Raw genomic sequence first — 23,826 nt, 5'->3', positions numbered from 1 at the left:
CTTTTGAGTTTTGAGAATTATAGATACCAGAACTTTCTTGGATAGCAGCATTACTTGCAAATATTTTCTCCCTGACTGTAGCTTGTCTTTTCAACCTCTTAACAGAGTATTTTGTAGAAGAAAGGTTTTATGTTGATGAAGTCCAACTTACCCATATTTTTCCTGTTATAGATCATGTTTTCAATAACGTCTTTCTTTCCTAGCCCTATATTCCAAAGATTTTCTCCTGTTTTGTTTTTCTAAGTTTCATCGTATCAGTATTACATTTTACATTGAAGTCCATTTTTGTATAAGTTTTGAAACATAGGTTGAGGTTTGAATTGTTGCCTATGAATGATCAAATACTCCAACAACATTTAACTATATTATCTCCATTGAATTACTTTTACACTTTTGTCAAAAATCAGTTGGGCATATTTGTATGGATGTACTTCTGGCTTCTCTATTGTGTTCCATTGATCTATGGATCTATCCTTCTACCAGTACCACCTAGTCCTTATTTATACATTGTTTTAAAATCAAATACACTGATTCTTTGCAACTTATTCTTCTTTTTCAAAATTATTTTAACTATTCTAGTTTCTTTGACATCTAAGGAGGGCAGGCAAATTTGTTACTGCTGGAAAAGGGTGAGCATTTCAGCTCCCCAAGTGACCTCTAGTGACATCTGATGAGTCTGGCCTCTGTACCATTCGGCAGTTATGGAGTCCTGATTCTCCACTAGTCCTCCTGTGACATCACCTCAACAGGGAAGAAGAAGGATGCCTCATTACCAATTGGAAGTGGAACTCCATGTTCCCCACATGTTCTCCACTGATACCATGGTGGGAAAGAGACCTCATTACCGGCCAGCTCCCTACTTGGCCTTCTCCAAGGCCACCACAGTGGGGGTCTTAGGGCACCTCATAGTCATGTGAGGCTAGACATTCAGTTTCCCTACCCAGCCATTGTTGGCATGGGTGAGGATGGGACCCCAGTTTTTCTGTGGTATTTGGTTGGAGTAGAGTGTCTAGTTATTGTCTAAACATTTTCTGTCTTGCTAGACTGTCCCTTCCCTGGTCCTCTGGATACAGAGAGCACGGTTTTGCTGGGCCTTTTGTTGTCTGATCTGTTGGCATTTCCAGGATTCTGGCTTCTCCATCTCCAAGAATGGGATGTATAAGGCAAAAAGAAAATCCAGAGAATTCACCACTGTTTCATTCCCCAGGTCCCAATTATCTCTAGCTGGTCTGGCTTCTTCTCTTCATCTTTCAGAGTCTTTTGTTTGTTTGTTTTTGTTTTTTGCTTGTCTTATATAAAATGACCAGAGTTTTCAGTTGTACTTAACAAGAGTGATAGGGGAAAGTGTGTCTACTCCATCTTCCCAGAAGCAGACATCTGAAGGCTTGTAAGGAGAGGAATGACACGGTCAGCTTTATCTTTAGGAAGACTGTTCTGGCAGGGAAGAGAACAGACTTCACAGAGGAAAATGGAGGCTCGGTGAAATCTATTAGGTAGGAGATGACAAGGGGCTAAAATAAAGCTGTGGCAGTGAGAATGGAGTGAAAGGATCTGAAGGAAACAGAATTCAGGAGATGGATCCAGTATAATCTGGTGACTGGTGAGGGAGAAGAGGGATGCACATATGATTTCTAGGTTTGCGGTTGGTGTTGCCTAGTGAATAAAATGGCACCAATTCAGTTAGGAAACACCGGAGTAGGAACTCGTATAGAGATGATGAGTACAGTGTGGGAACAGATGCTTTTGAGGTCTCTGTTTTCTTCCACTTTTTATTCATAAATAATTGGCAGCTTCCCTGTGATGACCGTTTTTCATTTTATTGTACTTCCTTCAACTAGAAAATCAGAGAATGGAATGCTGCCTTTTGTCTTAAAAACTAACTAGCTCTCCAAAGAAGATATACAAATGGCCAAAGAGCATATGGAAAGATGCTTAATGTTATTAGTAATTAGGTAAATGGAAATCAAAGCCACAATATGATACAACTTCACACCTACTAGGTTTAAAATTTTAAAGAATAACCATACCAAGTGTAAGGGAGGATTTAGAGAAACTAGAACCCTCATATATTGCTGATAGGAATATAAAATTGTCTAGCCGTTTTGAAAAAGATCTGGGCAGTTTCTCAAAATGTTGAACTTAGTGTTACCTTATGATCTAACAATTCCACTCCTAGGTGTACATCCAGGCTGAATGAAAACATACATCCACACAAAAACTTGAACACAAATATTCATAGCAACATTATTCACAGTGGAATCACTCAAATGAAAAGAATAAAATGTGGAGCATCCATACTATGGAACATCATTCAGCAATTTAAAGGAATGATATTCTGATACATGCTACGACATGGATGAACCTTGAACACACTATGCTAAGTCAAAAAAGCCAATCGCAAAAGACCATATATTATATGACTCCTTTTATAATATATACAATGGCCAGAATAGACAAATATATAGAAACACAGAGTAGATTTGTGATATACTAGGACTAGGAGTATGAGTCTCAATGAAAAGTGACTGCTATTGGGTGCAAGATTTCTTTTAGGAATGACAAAAGTTTTCTAAAATTAGATTATGGTGATGGTTGCACAACTCCACAAATACATTAAAAGCTATTGAATTGTACACTTTTAACAGGGAAACCTTATGGTATATGAATTATATCTCAATAAAGCTGTTTTTTAAAAAACTAAAAACATCCCAATATTCTTTTTAACTAATTGTTAAACATAATTTATTCTTATTTCTGGGTTCAGTTGTCTTCTTCCTGAGATATAGCATTTAGTAATTCTCTGTGCAAGGGTATACATATAATAAATTCTCTTGGAATTTCTTTGCCTGAAAAATGTCTTTATTTTGGCCTCACTCCTGAATGATATTTCTCTCAGTATAGTATTCCAGGTTGGCAGTTCTTTTCCCTCATCATTTCACAAATATTCAATTTGTCTTCTGACTTCTAAACATGCTATTAAGAAGTATGCAGCCAGTCTAATTATTAATCTTGGTAGATGCATTATTTAGGATTCTACATGTCTTTGTAACAGAGACTCAAAATTCCAAAATATCAAACAAGATAGAAGTTTATGTTAAGCTCTCTAAAATCTAGAGGTAAGCATTTCATGGCTGGTATAGCAGCTCTGTTCCACAAAGTCTTCATATTACCACACTACCAACCCTTGGTGTGACCATTATCCCTGTGGTCCAAGGTGGCAGCTAGAGCTTTCAGTATCACATTTGTGTTCCAGGCAGCAGGGTGGAGAAAGGATAAATAAGAAAAGGAAAAAAGGGAGCACAAGACCCTCAAGAAAGTTTCCAGAAATCTGCCCCAACAGTTCTGCTTACATTTCATTGACCAGAACTTAGTTACATCTTAGCTTCGAGAGAACCTGAGAAATGCACTCTATTTGGAGGGATGGGGACATAGGCCCCACTAAAAACTCAAGGTTCTTTTAATATAGAAGAACTAAACTTACAGTTTCAGACACAGTAGGTAATCTTTCTTCCCTCCAATTGTTTTTAGTTTTTTCTCATTGCTTATGTTCTACAGTTTCATTATTATGTGTCTAGCAATGGGTTAATTTTTATTTCCGGGCTTGAAACTAGGTATGATTCTTCAATCTGATGATTAATATCACTAGTCAACTCTGCAGGACTCTCAGCTACTAGATTTTCAGTTACTAGTTTTCCCACATTCCCCTTGGTCTTTCATTCTAGAATCCCTATTTGATGTATGTTGGACCTTCTCTTTCTATCTTCCATATTGCTTAACCATTCTTTCATGTTTGCCTGTGCTGCATTCTGGATAATTTCCTCAGATATATCTTCCAGTTCATTATTTCCCTTTTTAGTCCTACCCAACACAGGTGGATAAACTGTGTTTGGGTTTATTTGTCTGTTTGTTTGTTTTATTGTTAATGTTAACTTTCACATTTCTGGAAGTTCTATAGGTTCTCTTAAAAATCTTCCTTTTTGTTCCCTTCTTAGAGTTTCAATTCTTTTTATATCTTTATTTTTAAATATATGTAGTTCATGTTTTCTTTCAGTTTGTCAATATAGTACCTCGAGGTCTTAGGGTTCTAATTCTCTATTCATTGTGCTCACTGACTCTTGTTCATCCTGGTGGATTGCTGCCCCTGTGGATTTTTTTAAAATTTTGATTTAGTGCTCCTTGTTTTCTTTATGAAAATACATTATGACTTGGGTTGCATTTCAGAATATTTTTACAATTGATTTTACTGCATTTTTCCATTTGATTCTGCCATTACTAGCCCACAGAACCAATTTTTACTAATTTCTTAGTTTGAAAGGGTACCTGGACCAGGCAGGTAGTTCCCATCGCCCAGGGGAGACTTTTCCTCAAGAGCAAGAGGAGGCAAACAAGTTTCCTTGTTATCTCCCTATGCTAATGGATGTATTTTGTTTTTCAGGTCCCTCTTTCACTGAGGAGGTAGCCCTTTGTTCCAGTTATCTATTGCTGCATAACAAATCACCCCAAACTTAGTGGCTTCAAACCACAACAATAACCATTTATTTTGCTCACAAACCTGTACTTTGGGATGGGTGGTGCAGCAGTGGGCTCACCATATGGCCTCTCTGTTTCCTCACAGCATGATGACAGTGTTCCAAGAACAAGCATCCCAACAGGCCCCAGGTGGAAGCTGCATCACTTATGATGATGTAACTTTGCAAGTCACGTAGCAACATTCTGCCACAGTTACAGGCCACCAAAATTCAAGGGGAGGGAACATAGGCTTCACATCTCAGTGGGAGGCTTGTCAACATCACTCTGCAAGAAGAGCATGTGGGATGGGAGATAGAGCTGCAAATATTTTTGGAAAACACGATCTGCCATATGTTCTAAGAGTCAAGTTCAGGCAGAAGTCTCATATCCAACTCCCCAGGCTGCACAGGCCAAGGCCTTAACTTCTTTCCCCAGGTGGATGTTAAAACATGTGTTACTAGATCCCATGGAACTAGCAGCACCACCCCCATGCAGCATAGCTGCAGAATCAGCAGGCATGTTTACAGCTTGCTGTGCTGATATTAAATTCCTCTTTCATTTCTACCACCTGCAGAGTTCCCTTTCTATATTGCAAGTTTAACTATGCATTTAAGGGCATTTAAAAAAATATTTTACTCAGCATTCCTACAGGCTTATAAAAATTGGAGGATTTTCAGGTTTTCTTAGTCCACCTCTTACTGGAATCAGAAACTTTATCCTAACTTTATTGAAAGGAGTATACATTGAGAGGGGAGGGGAGGAGGTGCTTGGCATACAACAGCCAATCCATGTCTTCCCTGGCCTCCCTGGGGTCACATTACACACACACACAAAAAAAATATTCTAACCAGATTTTTTAATGGTGTAAGCTTATACACTTGTGGCAAGGAGTTAAATATCTGTTAGTATCTCAACAGGTTGGACCACAATTCCCATTAAGGAAGAAACTGGCCTTCATGGAGGAAAAGAAATAAGTTGAAAATAAAGGAGAGATGGTGAAGGCAAGGGTGTCAGCAAATACCAAAGCAACTAACATGATGGTCATACAGCTCTGCACGAGAGACTGGGAGGAGTGTATTTTTATTCCTAAGAGAGAAGTGGAAATAAAGGGTAAAGAATGGAGGACGGTGGATAGAGGAGGATCAAGGGGTGGTAGGCCAGGAGCTACATGGGCAGCGTGGTCTTTAAAACAATTACTGGCTGTGGGATGGGTGAAAGAACTGTTGAGAAGAGAACTATGACTTTAAATTGTCTGCACACAATTGCATATTGTGATCTCCCTTTCCCTAATCTTCAGTCAAGTCTTGCTTTGACCAATAGCCTCTGGTTACACGGGAAGAAGAGAAGAGGAAGGGGCTTTGGCCTGCATCTGAGTCTATGTCAGAGCAGATATGAAAAGAGCCAGAAGCATACAGAGGAACACAATCAAGAGAGGTAGGAGATCAGGGCCAGAAGAACACTAAGTCAATCCCAGATATTCACGGAAACACTGAGGTCTGCTCTGAACCTCCAAAGGGCACACAACAGTGATTTGAGCCTATTTAACTAGATGTCAATGGACTAAGAGCCTCCAGCTAACATCTGGGTTACATATTGTCCACAAGCTTCTAGAAGCTACTTATAGTATCATCAGCCACCCACTGGTGGACCAATGACTAACATATTGGGGACCAAGTGATATAGTGGACGTATTCAAAGACTTGATCAAACACATTCAAAAAAAGAAAAGCAGAGTGAGTTTCAGTTCCCCAAACACATAACATTCCAGTCCATCACTATGACCGTTACCATCAACCCTCACTAAGACAAGGTGAGTTTTCCATCACTGGATGGGTTCCTTCAGAGAGCTCATGACCCCCTAACAGGGATGTCACAAAGAGGATGAGTTTTACAGGAAGTAGTGAGGTTTGGACTAGATCATTTGCAAGTTCTGGTCTAACTTGAAATTTTTCAAATCTAAGATAATGGGTTGATATATCTGTTTACTGAACCAAGCAGATTTGCATGGCTGATAACGACTATATTTGATGAAAGGGATGGAGAAAGGGGGTAAGAACAAGCAGTGGGACCCTTGTGGTCAGGCAGATAAATCTTGGATGAACACAAGTTAGGGAGTAACTCCCTGTGTTCTGAAACACAAATATGTCATGACAGAAACTAGAGCGTGACGGTACAGGTTACTGTGTGGAGGGTGATCTAAAGCTACAAGCAAGAAGCTAGGGGCCAACCAAGCAGTTCTTACAATGACCTTGTTGTGGAGTAGGAAAGGTCAGGGCCAGGTAGGAGATGATCTTAGAAAAAAGAGGATTAGATTCAAGAGATGATGCAGAGCAGTGCCAGTCACAAGGGAGGATTAGAGGGACCTTTAGATCATTTTCCCATAACCTCCATCAGCCCCCACAAACTCCTCCAATAAAAATAAGATAAAATAATAATAATACACTATTCTTTGACAAGGACAATTAACATTTGCTCTGTCTTATGTCTGTATGCAATTACATATTACAAGCAGTTATCGAAAACTGCTAGTTGTACTATTCTGTAATGTATAAACTAAATAAAACCATTGTACTGCTCTGCATGCTGCCTTTTACCTCTACCTCTATCTCTGCCACCACCATAACATAGTCCTTCCAACTACAGCAGTGGTTCTCAAATACTGGCATGCATCAGAATCACCACTAGAGTCTGTTAAAATACATATTGCTGAGACCCACCCTCAGGAGTTTCTGATTCAGCAGATCTGGCAAAGGGCTCAAATACTCATATCTCTAACAAGTTCCCAGGGTCCCCACTTTGAAGACCACTGAGCTGCATTGCTACCCCTAAGCCCCTAGAGCTGCCACTGCTGAAGGTAACTTTCTGCGGGAGCAAGTAGGAAATGAAGATGCTCGGTCTGTGAATACTACTGAGGTGGGACCTGGAGCTCTACAGAGGATCTGAACATTTTGGAAATAGTTACAGTTGTTAAAGACAAACCAGGAAATCTCCATATGTGCTTCCTACCCTGTCCTGGGCCCTTTATATGGCTCTAGCTCATAGTACACACCCCTGAGAACGTTGAACACCCAGCCAACAGCCACAGCCCATCACTGCTCATGGCATTTCTCAGCCTTTACTCCCACCCATTTTATCCTATCCTTGTTCTCATCATCCTGGTTCTGTAACCCATCCACCCCCAACTTGATGCTTGTGAGAAACCCTCCTTGCTGTGACAGTCAGTTTAGAAAAAATCTCTGGCTGGACTTGAGCGCTCCGTCAGACGTGATTTGAATTTGCCTTGGGGCTCCACAATGGCCATTACCGTGTAATAGGTACTAGGCTCACCCAGCACCTACCCTAGCTGTACATCCCCGCCTGCCCCTGCCCATCTCTGCCCAGGAAAGGGGATCATTCACCCAATCATACACCCAACATAAAAATACTAGGCGACCTCCCTTTGCTTTATCATCCATCCACCAAAACTACTCCAGCTCTTTTATAGGATAATCTATTTTCAACACTACCTGGATTATTACCTCCCAAAGCAAAAGAGGCCAAATTTGCAGGCATTACTAATTAGGCTCCATTTTCTTACTGCTTTTGACACCATTCTTTTCTTTTCAATCATTACTTATCTCAGGGGAGAAATTGTTCTTCCTCAATTAGGGAAGCAATCAAAACTCCAGGATGGAGCTGCCCAGCTACACAAGCTCTGGGGCCAACCCCTCCCTCAGGACAGTCTCTTCCAATTCCGTGCACTCCCTTCTCAAAAGGTGCTCTGTCCATTGCACTGCATGCAGCCTCTTTTAAGCCTTCTGGAGTAGAGATGTACACCCAAATCTGAGCTTTTCCTGCCACACTGTGGCCACGTCTGAACACTACACATGGCCTTTATTCCTTGAAGAGTGGTGTCGCTTCTTTTTTTTTTTTTCCCCCCTACCTTTTCTACCTGTTAACCCACACACACTCCCCAAGCCTCAGCTAATCCTTTTCTCCTCCAGGAAGACTCTCTTGAACCCACCCCCAACGCAGGCCAGGTGAGGCCTCCCCATATAGCTCCCGTACCAATCTCTCACATCTCCCTCCACACACTGCACTGGAGCCACTTACTTGTCCAACTCTCCAACTCCCTGATTAGACTGTGGGCTCTTGGAAGACAAACTTACTCATCTGTGTGCCCCCAGGGCCTAGCAGAGAAAAGTCTTCAATAAACACATGTAAAAGGAAGGGAGGGAGGAATGGACGGAGGAAAGGAGGAGGGGAGGGAGGGAGAGAGGTAGGCGGGGAGAGGAAAATGACTCAGGGTAATAATATACGTAATGACAATCACCCACACTTACTGAGCTCTTACAGTGTGCAAACACTACGCTTTATATTATTTACCTCACGTAATCAGGGCCAATATCCACCTCAGCTGCCCCCGCCCCACCCAGTAACTGGCCTATCAGGGCCTCCTGCACCCTCCTTCACATCAGCCATGGCCAACATCTGTCCTGATTGGTCGGTGACCACGTCACATGTTTTTAAGCATTTTAGCACTCATTCCTGCTTAGAGTAATTAAGTTACCTGCCCAAGTTCACACAGAATTCAGAATTCCTGGACTCAGAACCCAAACCCAGGCCTGACACCAGAGCCCATGTCCCTCGTGGCTTCTGAGGACCCTCACGTTAGTACATGGGAGCCCCCTGAGGGAGGCCTGGATCCAGAGGGATCCGGGAGTGTGTGTGCTGGCAGTGGGAGAGCCTGCCCTGTCCACGAAGTTAGGATAAGGAGGAGTGGGGGCAGCTGCAGGCAGGGTAGCAGTTCACTCAGTCTTCATTCAACAGGCAGCTGTTCCTGAACCAGGCACAGTCAATACATGCTCAACCAGGGGTCCGTTGGCCTCCAGGAGCCTACTGTCTAATGGGAGACAGATATACACATAAAACAGACCTCTCTAGAGAGGAGGGCTCTCTGGGGCTGGCGCTGGAGGGCAGCCTCCCAGCATCCCAGACATCTGGACGAGCAGGAGTCCCGGCCCCAGGGCCAACAGTCCCAATGTCAGGAGCCCAGTGTTAGGGGGCTCCAGGAGCTCGTCCCCTGACTGGGGTCTGGAGCTGGGCTGGGAGGTCCAGTTCTTCACCAAACAGCTCTGGTCCCCGGAGGCCACCTAAAGCTCCAGGAGGAGGGGGAGATGCTGGCCAAGTAGGACACCCTTCAAAGGCTTCCCCAGAATCAGCGTCCACTCCATGGGCTAGCACAAAGACCCCTCTTAGCCTGACCCCGGGCTGCCTCTCCAGCCAGTTTCCCTAACGTGCGAGGCTCCTCTGTGCCCACGTGTTCTCTCTGCCTGGGACATGCTTCCCACACCTTCCTCAACAGCACCTTCAACACTCAAGGGTGTTGAACTCGCAGCACCCTTCAACACTCAAGGCAAGCATGATGAGCCTCTAAATGGCAGAAACTCCCATGGGGTGCAGCCTGCACAGCGTGGTCGGATTACCACCCCAGCTTATTAATTTGCCTGACTACTGCTCGGGAGACAAAGAAATAAGGAGACTGAAAGCATATTCATCATCCTCACTGAGCTGTGGGATGAAATACTTATTTTGGAAATAATGATTCCAGGTAGGAGGGCAGTGAAAAGGGGGGCCTGTGAGAAGCAAGTGTTTTATTACACAGTTTCTAAAATGTGAACACTTAATGCTCTTTCATTATCACATATTATTACGGTTCTATAAAAATCGTTTTTAGGAATCAATCCCGAAGTTCTGAAGCCCCCTCCCCAAAAAGAGCTAGAAGGCAGAATTTGGAAGAAGCCCTATAAACAGAGAAACGATACTTCAGACTCTACGTGTTAAGACTTATGTTGGCAGAATCCACACACAAGACTTTGTCCGCCCTATGTGAACAATGCAGTGACTCTCATGCCATCACTTCAAAAGATGGTAAGCTTTTTATAAAAGAGAGAAGATGGGTATGAGTTTCCTATTTTTGAGGTGGGAAAACTGAGGCTCGGAAAGCATAAGTGAAATTCCTTTAAGTGAAAGTAGTGACGGCGCTGGAAAGAAAAATCCATCTATTTTGATTTACAGTTCCACTATTTCTCCACTGGATGCTCAGCCCATTTGGGGAGCGTCTCCACCCAACCCTACTCAATCTCCCTTGGTATTTCCACTCCCTTCATTGGGATCTGGGTTTTCATCCCAGGGGATGCATTAACTTGCAAATGTATTACTCACTGATCACTCTGGCACAGAAAACATCAAGAGGCTTTTGACCCTTGCTCACCCATTGGGATGAAGACCTGGAGACAAAGGAGTCAAGTGAAATTGATGGGGAGCTCCTAGGCCCTTACAAACATCCCCGTGCCAAAGGAGAACCAGTTACAGATTCCATCTGAGCTTCAAAATATCACCAAACTGAGGAGAAGCCAGTGGAGCCAGCCCTTAAGTCCACATGGGGAGGTGACGATGCTTCCACACATGTAACGGACCTTGACAACTACAAGCATTTCATAGACTCTTCTGCACTCATTCTTCAGAAAAAGCCCACCCCACGGCAAGGTACTCTGAGGGGATTCTCCAGTGCAGTGTTTCTCAAACTCAACTGTGCACAGGAATCTGGGGATTTGTTGAAATCCAGACCCTGATTCAGTAGGTCTGGGGTGAGCCTGGGGCTCTGCATTTCTAAAAAGCCACCAGGCAATGTCGATTCTGCTGCTCCCAGGTCCACACTTCGAATAGCAAAGCCCCAGGACACGGTTTGATAAACCACAATTCTAAGGACTGAAAAGGCAACAGCAATGAATAACTCACTGGCGGTGGGGCTCAAATGGAGTAATAACCCACTGAAGACATTTCCTATATTACTCTTCTACTAGCAGTGTTTTACTGACACCTGGCAGGGTGAACCACACAGGCAAAAAGGCTCTGAAGGAGCCCAGGAAAGGAGTGAAACAAGATTTACTCACGGGAGAAGCAGGCAAGTGGTCTGGCAGTCTTATCTCCGGCTTCATTTGCAACTGGAAAAAAAAACAGAAGATACAATTAAGAGCAAGGCACATGTGTCCGTAGAATATGCCCAACCTACAGCTAATCCTCTGGATGATTCACTATTACACTGTTTTTGAGAGTCTTTGTAAGAGGATAAAAGCAACTTCACTCCCTCTCTTTCTATATTTCCAGTGCTGCTCTCAATGTCTAAACGAGGTCAAGAGCCTTAATCATTCTGATTAGAAAAGTGAATTAAGCTGGAGACGACCTAAACAATACCTAGTTTACTAGGCTTACAGGAGTTAACTGGCTTGCATGCACTGAGTAAGAGGCGTGCACACCAGGCTTCAAAGCCAGCGCACGTCCTTCTGCTTTAAGCTTCCTCTCACCGGGATGTCCTTCAGCACACAAATGCACCCCAAGCACCTGACATCAGTCTGATTTTCTTGGTCCATGGTGCAAAGCAAGGCAGGGATTTCAGAAGATAGTAAGGTTGGTTATTGTTAAGAAGGATATTTAAATTTAGAGTCTAACAAATAGGAGGATCGAGAAAATTGTCCGGAGAGCTGCCCTAGAAAACCGTACCCCTAACGCTTCTCAGCAGGGTCGTTCACCCTCCTCTGAAAAGCCTCTGTATAATTTATCATCTTGATAGGGTCATAATTACCATCCCCTATATTTACGAACACCATCTTCATGGATAAAAAAGATATCAATTGTTAAATTGAAACACAAGTTTCATCCCCTTTAAATATCACTTTTAATGCCCATAATGACTATAACCTTGGGTGTTTTGTAGATATTCGTGATCAACTTGAATGAACATTCAGAGCAATCAACTGGAAAAACCTGTTCATTTTAGTTTAGGAAAGAACATCCAATACATATGCAGAATAAAGGAGATTGCCAATGTAATCATTAAAATCATTCTCATCTATGAGAATTTGCAGTACAGGACAAAAGAAATAACTACTTCAGAAATGTATTACATCATGTTGCAAAGAATGGAAGGAGTCAAAAAATTCCTTTCACCCTTTCAAAGGAGTGAAAAATTTTTAATTTACCATAATTTTTTTAATTAATGAATTTAATCTCAGTCTACTTTGTGCTTCGGTCATTTGCATTGCCCCACTGTCTGCACTCTGTATGTATTACAAACAAGACATTCTACAAAACAACCAGCAGGGGGAGGTAACATTGCATCCTGCTCCCATTATCTCTCACACCCCAGCATTTTGGAAAGAAAGAGAGACAGAAATGGAGAGTGGAAGACAGAGAGGGAGGGCGGGAGAACGGAGCAAGACCTAGTTCGCTATTGACGTGAGTTTCCTGGCCTTGAGTTCAAATCGTTTCCTCTTTGGACACTACAGATCTCTAAAGAAAGAAATAGAGCAAGGTTATGTTTGCTGCAGAAACTGACGGGCTGCTTTTAAAGTAGGAATATGAAGACCATCGCCATTGCTGAGAACATCAGCAAGCACTAAAATGTTCAGCTTGGAGAGCGCGTGTTTTCCCTGAGGGAAGAAGGAGGGGTGGTCGCGACACCGTCACAGTTTCACATGCCGCCATGGCTGCTTCCTCACCCACAGGCTTTTTCCTCCCCTCCCGCCACCCTATCCAAGGGTGGGAATTGCTGACCCAGATCCAAGTCACGCCAGGAGAGGCAGGAATCAAGATCTAGGCCAGTGAGAGTTGTCTCTACCCAGAAGGAATTTGAACCCTGCTAGCAGCATTATTTTCCTAAATGCAGACCCAGTGCCCCAAGGTCTCCCATGATGTCCCAACATCTACAAGATGCAATCCAGCTAACCTGACCTAGTACTGAAAACCTGGCACCACCTAGTCTTCTCAGCTCACTGTACTTCCCAGCGCTTCCTTCAGGGCCCAGCCACACACTCTAAATGGACAAACACGCCCTACATACTCTCTGTCCTCTTTGCTACTGCTCCTTTGCCCCCTCCCCTCTAAACACCCCTCCCCACTGCTTCACTCCTGCTCATCCTTTAAGATTGAGAAGGAGCCGTTCATTTCTGAAAAGCTCCCCTGGCTTCCAGCACGGCTTCTGCAGTCCACAGACCTCTGCCCGTGCTCCGCACTCCCCGCGCACACCAGTGCTTCTCAAGCTTCAGTGGTGAGACCAGCAATGCCCCGCGCAGGCACCAGAGTTACCAGGAAGGTCTGTTAAAATAAACTGCAGGGTTTTTTAAAATGCAAGTTCTGATTCAGTGGGTCTGGGATGGGGCCCGAGAGTTTGCATGTCTAACAAGTTTCCAGGTGATACTGAGAATGCACGTCTGGGGAAACCATATTTTGAGAACAGCTGCTCTAAACTATAAATTACCCCACCTGAGACAAGGATCATAACTTTTCATCTTTTTGTTTCCAATCTTTCAAACAGTGACTGGCACGCAGAATAATGCATTCCTCAATATTTTTAGAACTGAATGAAGTAGACTGAAATTCATACCAGTGCCACAGATGGCTCCGTAGAGAGAGCCCTCAGATTGGCTTCCAGAGGACTCTAAAAAGCCCCAGGTGTGTTCTGCTTGGCCCCTACAATGTCTTTCATTTTTAAACAATTAGTTGTCTGCATTTAAAAATCAAGGGGTTTCAAATATAAATGCAGATTGTCAGCTTCTCTCAATAACTGAGTAACTATCCAGACCCATGGGCCAGCAATGGGTCACCACTGAGACGCCCCCTATGGGTGAGTCCAGCTCCTGGACGTTCGGGAGGCAGCTCTTTGCTGACTGGCGTGGGCTTTCTATACCCTTGGCGTGGGTTCAGAAGGCAGGTGAAGACAGGACCTCTTAAAGGTCTTAAAGAAGGAAACTAAGACTCAACAGAGACCAGCACTACAAGGAGTGGTTGTGGCCAAGCTTGCTAAACCCCTCTGTTCCCAGCCCACAAACTGCCCCGACACGTTCGATGGTCCACCAGCACAATGCTGGCCGGCTCAGACACACGGGGGCTTCTTGACCAGCAGAGGGGCTTTCCTACACTGCTGTTTGCCTTTTATTTTAGAAAAATATCTAGCAAGCTTCGACAATGAAGTAGATGTTCCATTTATCACGTGCAATTAGAGCTTGAATTTGGCAAGATCTCATAAAAATGATTCTGTAGATTTAAGGAAAGTTAACCATTTAAGGAAAGTTATTACATAGATTTACTGAAAGATGTGCTGGGTATAACACGTAGACCGGTATGCATTACTAATTCCATTGGTGCTGAACTGTATATCTTGGCTGCGTGTGTGTTTAGCCAGAAAGAAATGAGCGGAAGGATGTGCACCAGATATAGTAACAGTTATTTCTTCCATGTGCTGGCATTTGGGGAGATTATCAGCCTTTTTTATACTTTTCTACATAAACCCAACAGTTGGATAAGCACATGCCATCCTTATAATCAGAAACAAATTTTTTATTAAAGGGGTAGAAAACAATTAACTATTATATATAGTTTGGGTCATTATATATGTATGTATATTTATTTATATGAAACATATTTCAGATTCAGATTTCAGAGCAGTCTTGAATCACAGAATCCAGGGGACCTTCTATCTTTAGTCCAAGGGGACTCCCTGTAAGTCTCAAGAAATGAATCACCCACTCCCCTCTCCAGGGGGTTCCACACTTCCTAGGTCAGTGGTTTGCAGCCCTGGCCACATGTAAGAACCACTAGAGAAGTTTTAAAAAATCCTGATGCCCAGACCAATTAAATAGGGCCTCAGCGGGCGGGACCCAAGCATCCATACTTTCCAAGTTCCCAGATAATTCCAATGAGCAGCTACGGCTGTGAAGCACTAACAAATGGTGTAACTTCAGACACCTTTATCAAAGCAACATTCAGGGAGGAAGATGCCTTCAGAAATAATTACCCCTATTCAGTTCTTCTTTTCAGGAGGCTATTGTTTTGTCATTAAAATCCTGAACAGAGACGTGCCTCTGCTTTATGAAAAATTCAACAGTTAAGACTGCAAACATAACTATGGAGATCAATTAGTGGGCAACTCTTCATACTGTGAAGGGTTCTTTATAAAAGGATTCACCTCACATTGCCTCTAACCTTCAATACATGTGTACTGAGAGCCACCTGGGAGCTCAACACAGGGCTAAACTCTGGGAGGATTGCAACAGTAGGTTTCATTCAGCTTTGACGTACAAGCAAGTTAGGGAGGTAAACTATGTCTCTCAATCTGGGTTTATCCAAGTGTGTTCAGCTAGGGAACTGACTTTAAGATAATGATGATATGATACAGATTCCTTGGTCCCATTCCAGACCCACTGAAATGGAATCCTGCAAGGGAAGACAAGATTCTAGAATTTAAACAACTGCTACTTAATGTTTGAGAAGCAGCATTCTAAATGAAGTGTGCCCCTGGTATGTTTGCTTCATGTTTCCCCCCACCACCACCACCCCGGCAGAAAATTGGCCAGAAACAAATCTTAAAGATTCTCCAAAGGAGACCAGTGGGGAGGGGCAGGTGAGACAGGATGGTGAGAAAGGAAGTTAACTCAGAGCAATGAGCATCCCAACCCCAACTGAGTCACAAACATTCCAGGCCATCAGAAAAAGATGGGGAGGGTGGTCCAAACAGTTATAGTGGTGGCATGGGCAGGTACACACTGCTTTGTAACCAAAACTAGCACCAAAAACACTGCCACCCTTGTTTTGAAAACCCTGGCACCTGGGGGAGCATAAATGCAGCTGGGGTGCTGGGTGCCAGGGCAAACACACAATGAGAAAGCTGTTCACAGGAGAGCCTTGCTTCCTGCAAGGAAATCTACCTGGCATGCTGGCTGGCTGCTGTTCTGCCACTAGCTCTGGGGCTTGCCAGGGACCCCCTCCAGGTGAGGTCCTTTGGGAAGCCTGCTGGCTGGAAAACCACACACAAGGTACTTCAGAGAAGAGGGTGTTGGAATGAGGTTCCAGGCACCCTCCTAGTTTCTGTAGAAGGTGAAGCTCGGCATTGCTCACAGATGCTTGGCCTCACCTCACCTTGCCTTCCACTTGCAAAGACCCAAGCAAGGAAAACCGAATGGAATACTGGGGAGACAGAGACTCCGTCCAAGATCGAGTGACAGCTTACCTAGCTGTCACCTTCTAATTAAGGTGTTCCATGACCACCTTATTAAGATCGCAGCTCCCGACTCCCCTTCTCCCTCTGCCTCGTCCCCCTTCCCTGCACAATTCCTCCTGGAAGCACTTATCACCTTCTCGTATGCTCTGTTCTTCATTCACTGGGTTTACTGCGTTTTGCTTCCACTACAGTCTAATCCCCACACAAGCACAGATTCTCTGCCAATGAAAAAACTACTATATTCCTAATGCCTAAATGCCTGGCACAGTATTGAATCAATGACCAACGTCCTACCATGCAGAGTGCGATGGGGGCCAAGAACTGGAAGCAGGATAAGAAGATGGTACAAGGACATTAACACCCACTGAGCATTTAAATGTTCTATAAGTATTCGTTCTGGGGACTCGCTGGTGGTCCAGTGGCTAAGAGTCTGCGCTCCCAACGCAGGGGGCCCGGGTTTGATCTCTGGTCAGGGAACTAGATCCCGCATGCTGCAACTAAAGATCCCACAAGCCGCAATGAAGATCCCGCACATAGCAACGAAGGTCCCACATGCCACAACTAAGACCCGGCACATCCAAATAAATAAATAAATAAATAAATATTTTAGAAATTTGTTTTTATTTTTGGCTGTGTTGGGTCTTCGTTGCTGCACACTGGCATTCTCTAGTTGCGGTGAGCGGGGGCTACTCTTCATTGAGGTGCATGGGCTTCTCACTGCGGTGGCTTCTCTTGTTGGGGAGCATGGGCTCTAGGCGCACGGGCTTCAGTAGTCGTGACTCGCGGGCTCTAGAGCGCAGGCTCAGTAGTTGTGGCGCACGGGCTTAGTTGCTCCATGGCATGTGTGATCTTCCCAGGCCAGGGATCAAACTCATGTCCCCTGCATTGGCAGGCGGATTCTTAACCACTGTGCCACCAGGGAAGCCCGATAAATATGTTTTTTTTTAAGTATCCATTCTGTCCTTCAGGAATACTTATAAAACATTGACTAAATTGCAGATAAAGCCCTGAACAATCAGTCATGGTCCCTGCCTTCACACTGAGTAAGACTGTCATTCCCATTTGATAGACAGGGCATTGGAACTCAGAAAAGTCAGGTAAATTTTCCAAGACCACAAAGTTGTGTGTCAGAATTCCCAATCAAGGTATGCCTGGCTCCAAAGCCCAGGTTCTTTCCATTTAGCCTCTTTGCCTTCCAAGAAAGGTAGGCAGATAAGAGCTGTGCTCCAGAGAGAGCTACCCCTAGAGAAAAGTCACACTAAGTCCTGACCCTCTACTCCATGGCTCTAGCCCCAGTGAGAGCCATGTACTAGCCTACAGAGATTGGGGGAGGTCACCTGCCTGGGGATTTCATACCTGGCACAAGACTAGGAGGTGGTCAGCAGAGAGGGGCCCTTTTGTGAGATGGTCACAGGGGCCAGGATGCACAATAACAGGATCCAGAAGAGGAAGAATCTAGTTACAAAGAGAGGAGCTTCATTCCCACATTGATGCAAGAACCCCAGCTACCAGGTGTCTCCCTAACCCTATTAAATCTTCCACAGTTAGAAAACAGTAACAAGGGAATAGGAACTAGAATCAAATCTTCGCGTGAAAACAGTACAACTCATAAAACCAGCCCCCAGGAGGCAAGACCTATTCTCTTAACAGGGGAAGAAACTGACGTTCCAAGAGATCAAGTGGCTTGTCCAAGATGAGACCAAGGCCAAGCATCAGGGTTCGAAATATCATTTCTTCCAGCTCCAAGTCCAGCATTCTCAGAGAAGGGAATGTACCCCATCTCTTTAACTCCCTCGTAGTGGTCTGTCAAGGGTAAAAGTAAAGGGCTTGGTTTCCTTTGCCCCCATTGGGTTTGATAAATATTGACGCTTGACAGCCCCAGGATATGTTTTAAACATAAACATATACAACTCTGATTGGCAATGGCTGAGCAGAGTACTGTGTTAGGGAGCCTTCTGACGCTGAGTCTGAGTTTAGCAAGATGTGTCTGTGATACACTACCAAAGCCTGTCATGGGCGGGATGGGAAGAGGCTGGAGGGGAAGGTAGGATGGGTATGTGGGAAAATCTCTGCCAGGTTGCATAGACCATAAAATAATAGGGTCAAAAAAATGGACAATTCACAGAGATAACTGAATTAATTAAATACTTACATAAAAATATATTACTTGACTTGCTTAAAATGAGAGCTGCTATATAACTAAGGACCAAACTAAGCACTGCTCCTTCATTACCTAATTTTATCTTCACAGCAACTCTCTAAGGTTATCACTATTATTTCCCTATTTTCCAGATATGGAAACTGAGTCTTTGAGAACTTAAGTAAATTCCCTGTGATGAAACAACTAGCGAATGGCAGATGTGGAAACTGAATCCAATAGCACCTTATTCCAGAGCCAGTGCTCTTAACCTGCATGCTACCCATCACACTTTTAGCATGTGAGTATCAGTACTGTTTGACAAGCCTTACTTTCGAGAAACCCAGCCCTGGCAGGAGAACCCCTTGCCTCCCCTCCACTGAGCCTCAGGTCAGAAGCACCACACAGGGAGGCACTCTGTTCTCCTGCTCCATCAACAGAACAGAGCTCTGAAGTCCAACTGGACTGTGTGCCCCAGAGACATAAAAGGCCTCGCCACCCCTCAGCCTGTTCCTTTCTCCACTTCGTTATTCAGAAATGCTTAGTGTTGTCTCATTATACCTTTTGGGCCCATTTGCCTGTCAAATCGACTCCGAATCAGGCTCTTGCACAAAAGAAAATAAAACCTATTTGTAGTGATGACTCATCAGTGCAGATAATTTGAGAGTGGAAGGGATGGTGCACCTTCTGGGCCCTTCTCTCCTGGAGTAATGGGCAAATCCTTGCAGAGGGCAAGGTTTGCCTGCCAGAGGGCAGAGTGGCTCGCCAGCTCATTCAACCCAGGGTGCGATGAAATACAGACAGAAAGGAAAATCAAATAAGTCTTTGCCAACCTGAGAAGACAGCTTGGGAAACAGATTGCCCTTTATGTTTTTTTTTAAATTAATTTGAAGGAATTGGGGTCATATGAAAAAGCTCATGTAATATATTTCTATCTTCCCTGGTCCTAATTGTATACATTTGTTTATTTATCTATATCCAACCTCATTCCACAAATTATACTTTATTTCTATTTTGCTCTGTACACCAATCCTTTATGTAACAAAGTGGGATATTAATAAAAGTGAATTTTACGTTTTTCAATCACTTCCTGGCTCCCTTTCCCTGGCCTCTCTTTCCAAGCTGCCAGGTTTCAGACTGACTTTCCATGGCTTTCAGTTACTCAGATCAAACAATCTAAACTCACTCCCTGAGCCCCTTCCTCCCCATGTCTTGCTGGACTCAAGGATGGATACAACTGGTCCTTGGGTGGGCAGGAGTCCACTGAGACCAGAGGCCTGGCACTGAGCTTCCTGACACAGATTACTGGAGTTATTGCAATACAAACTTATTACGGTACCTGGTATTTCTGCAGAAACCACCTGGCCAAGCTACCAGGTCCTGACCTCAGGAAGCCCAAGGCCAAGTTGGGAAAACATAAAATTAATACATGACATGATCTAAACTCTGCTGAATGCCAAATGAAGGGTCCTTGTTCACAGAAGGTAGAGACTGTGGTGGTCTGGAGTGAGGAGAACAGAAGGCTTCTAGGAGACCCGGGGCAGGTGAGAGCCAGGGAGGTGGAGAGGATGATGGGATCTGTTCCAGGGAGAGGGGAGAAGTGTGGTACATTCAAGGCCTGGGAGCAGACTGAGATGGACCAACCATACCCTAAATCTCTCCCTTTCTCAGGCAAGAAAAGCTTTTAATTGAGGGAGGGGGTAGTAAAAAGCAGAGAAAAGAGCTCTCTCCTCTCTTGATACATTATAAAATGCCTCTCACTGCAACTCTGCCTTCTTTCCTCTTCCCATCTACAAAAGTGTCGCATCTGCAGATGGACACGTGAATTTATCCAAGAGCAGATATGTCTAAACATGCTCTAAATTCAGGTGCTGGTACACCAGTCCAGAGTCAGCAGTCACTCCAAAGCACCACCACCCGACATGCACCCGGCTGCTTCCCAATGGTAACAGCCTGTGGGGCTCTGTCCAGCCCTCCTGGCTGATGCCCTGGTGACAACCACAGACCCCGGGCTGCACGACTGCTGGCCCACAACAAGGGTGACACCTGAGTGACCAAAGCAGTGCCCATACAGGGCCACCTTGCTACTCTGGCCTCATTAAAACACCCCAGTTGAGCAAACCAGGACGGCTAGCAGTTAACAAGAATCAGAAATGAACAAGATTAAAATATAATATCAAGCCAGCTGTTCAAACTGTTAACTAATTAAGTCCAACCCAAATAAGGCAAAGGAAATAAGTACAGAGAAGAGGAAGGAAAAACCCTGTAATGTATTAAGCCTTACTTCATGCCAGGCACTGGCAAGAACTTTACACCCATAATTAATTTTTATTTAATTTTCACACCATCCCATGAGGTGAGTATTATTATTCCCATTTTCAGATAAGGAAACTGAGGCTTAGAAAAGTTAAATAACTTGCCCAAATCAGGTCTAGTAAATGGGAAAGCTGGAAGTGAACCCAGTTCTATGAGCCCTTTTCTTTTCTCGACAGTTCACAGGACTGGAACTGGTCCAGCTCCACATGTCCTGCTCAGACCCCCTGCAACGTCCCAAACAAGGGCAGGTCCAGCTCATGTCTGGACTGCCCCTACAGATGGCAGCTCAGCCCCTGTGGAGATAGGGCCCCCTTCACCTCTAATTAGTTCTGCAACCTTAGCAAGGTCATCTTCATGATTATGGAATCCTTCTGAAGGTCTTCCTTCTGCCCTCACTGAACAAGCCTGATTCCCATTCCTCCTCAGGGTCCTCCCAAATTTGATGACAACGATCATGGCCTCAGCCCTTTAAGCCCCCTCTTCTCCAGACTGACAAGCCCCATCCACTCCTCATTTGACAAAAATATCCCAAGCCCTTTACCCACCAAAGTAAAATCACTTAAATCATTGCCAAAAGAAAAGAGAGATGTTTTTATTTTAAATAAGCCTCAGCAACCCACTGGTTAACACTCACTTCCACAATGATCTCCAGGCGAAGCCAAACCTCCACCGCCTCGGCCAAGCCTCTTTTTTTGCTTGATTCTCAGGAGACACACAGGGCGCCTGGGAACCTTCTTCTGCGTTGTACATTCAGGAGCCATCCAAAGGGACTGAATTTTCCAGAAGGCTGCCTTCCAAAACACTGAATCTCAGACTTCCCCAGGCATGAAAACCACTTGGGGATCTTGTTAAAACTGCAGATTCTGTCTCAGTCGGTTTCGGGTGGGGCCTGTGATTCTGCATCTCAAACGAGCTCCCAGGTGGCGCTGATGGTACTGCTCCAGAAGCAAGGTGTTGAAGGACGTAACCCACCTTGAAAAGGCACAGCCAGGCACACTTTCTAAGAGCTCCCTGACAAGCCCCTGGTGGTTTTGAAAATGCACACTATTGAATTCAACGTCCAATTCCCTTGGTTTCTTTCAGCCATGCTGTGAGAAAGAACAGTTCCCAGCACGACTTTGAAACCTACTTGAGGATAGATGCTGAGAGGGTGTGCACGTGAGAAGGAGGGTCCAAGCAGAGAGGGCAAGGGAAACTCACCCCCCTCCACAGGCATTAAATAGAACAGCTGACCTAGAAGATCACTGCCCACCCTGGCCAAGCCACCAGCAGGGCACAAAGCCCGAAACAAACAAGGAGGTCCTCAGATCCGGGGTATGGGTCAACCACACAGCCACGACTAACCAGAGCTGCTCCATTTCTCTCCAAGCACCTCGCAGTAAGTTGAGCTCATGAGAGCCAATGTGCCGGACACGAGTGCAAGCACACCACACACACACACACACACACACGCACACACACCCTAAACATTGCTCAGACATGCACTGCCAGCACTGTTACATCCAGCACCATAAATCACCGCATCATTACCAGCTGCCTACAGGCTGAACAGATCAAATGCATCCAATAAATAAAACTAGCACACAAATATCTACTGTATAGCACAGAAAGACCCTGTAAATAAATGAATGTGGCTGAACACCAGAACACTTAATTCTGTTGGGGAAATGTGATATTGGCCTCTAAGACGGCTCCCAGTGAGCCTCACCTCCTAATGCTCACACCCTTGTGTGCTCCCTTCCCACACTGAGTCAGTAGTAACCCAGGGACCAACAAAATACTGGGGTAGGGATGGTGTATGACTTCCAAATCCTGGTCACAGAAACATTGCTACTCACACCTTGCTCTCCCTTGGATCCCTTCTCTGGGGAAACCAGGCAGCCATGCTGTGAAGACACTCAAGCAGCCCTGTGGAGAGGTCCACATGGTGAAGAGCTGAGGCCTCCCACCAAAAGCCAACGTCAACTTGCCAGTCATGTGAGTGGCCATATGGAAGCAGGTCCTCCAGGCCTAGTCAAGGCTTCAGATGAATGCAGCCCCAGCTGACATCTTGAATGTGACTTCATGAGAGACCCTGAGCCAAAACCCACCTAGCTAATCTGATTCTAGATTCTTGAGCCACAGAACTGTGTGAAATGATATGTGTTCATTGTTGCTTTCAGCTACTAAGCTACAGGGTAATTTGTTACTCAGCAATAGATAACTGATATGGGAAAGGACTGGAGAACTTTCAGAGAACAGGGCTTTGAAGAACAAGGAGGATTTCACGAGGCCCAGAAGAGACAAACACTGTATTTCCTGCAGAGGGGAAAAAATAAGGAAAGGCATGGAGAGTGCATGGGGATTGTGTGTTTGGGAAATGGGAGAGCATCTCAGATGGCCAGAGTGCAAGGTACCAGGAAAGATACTGAAAAGGTAGGTTGGGGCTGGGTCCTGACGGTCCTTGAATATTATACTAAAGGGTCTGAACTCTCTAGAGGTGGGAATAATAATTATTTACATCTTATAAGTGAAGCAATTGAAGCTCAGAAAGGTTAAGGAATTTGTCCAAGGGCACCTGCCTTCTTTTTGTATCCTTGCGTGGATGAGAGACAGGGGTGGGTAAAGGAGGGCTAGCTCTCTTCCTCTTCATATAACGACACTAATTCCATCACGGGGGCTACACTCTCATGACCTAATTACCTCTCAAAGGCCCTACCTCCAAATACCATCACATTCATCGATTCATATCAATTGGGAGGGGGGCGGGGACAAAAGTAGCAGTCCTGAAACTGCTAAACAGCTAAACAGCATGATGGCCTTAAAAACCTCTAGAACCATGGAGACT

The 23,826-nt window shown here is 44.6% G+C and overlaps 1 protein-coding gene across 1 annotated transcript in view; it reads right to left on the bottom strand.

Annotated features, from left to right (window-relative positions):
• Positions 1 to 23,826, bottom strand: part of PDE1C (phosphodiesterase 1C) — a gene marked incomplete at both ends in the record, with an annotated part of 550,586 nt that overhangs the window by 370,827 nt on the left and 155,933 nt on the right. The window contains one exon of the mRNA XM_082661639.1: positions 11,445 to 11,495. Coding sequence (XP_082517765.1) covers positions 11,445 to 11,495 — 51 coding nt within the window. The remainder of the gene's footprint in view (positions 1 to 11,444; positions 11,496 to 23,826) is intronic.

Source organism: Grampus griseus (genome assembly GCF_964374135.1).
Source record: "Grampus griseus genome assembly, chromosome: 9".
In the NCBI taxonomy this organism is placed as follows: domain Eukaryota; kingdom Metazoa; phylum Chordata; class Mammalia; order Artiodactyla; family Delphinidae; genus Grampus; species Grampus griseus.
This window is presented reverse-complemented; position numbering and strand designations above follow the sequence as displayed.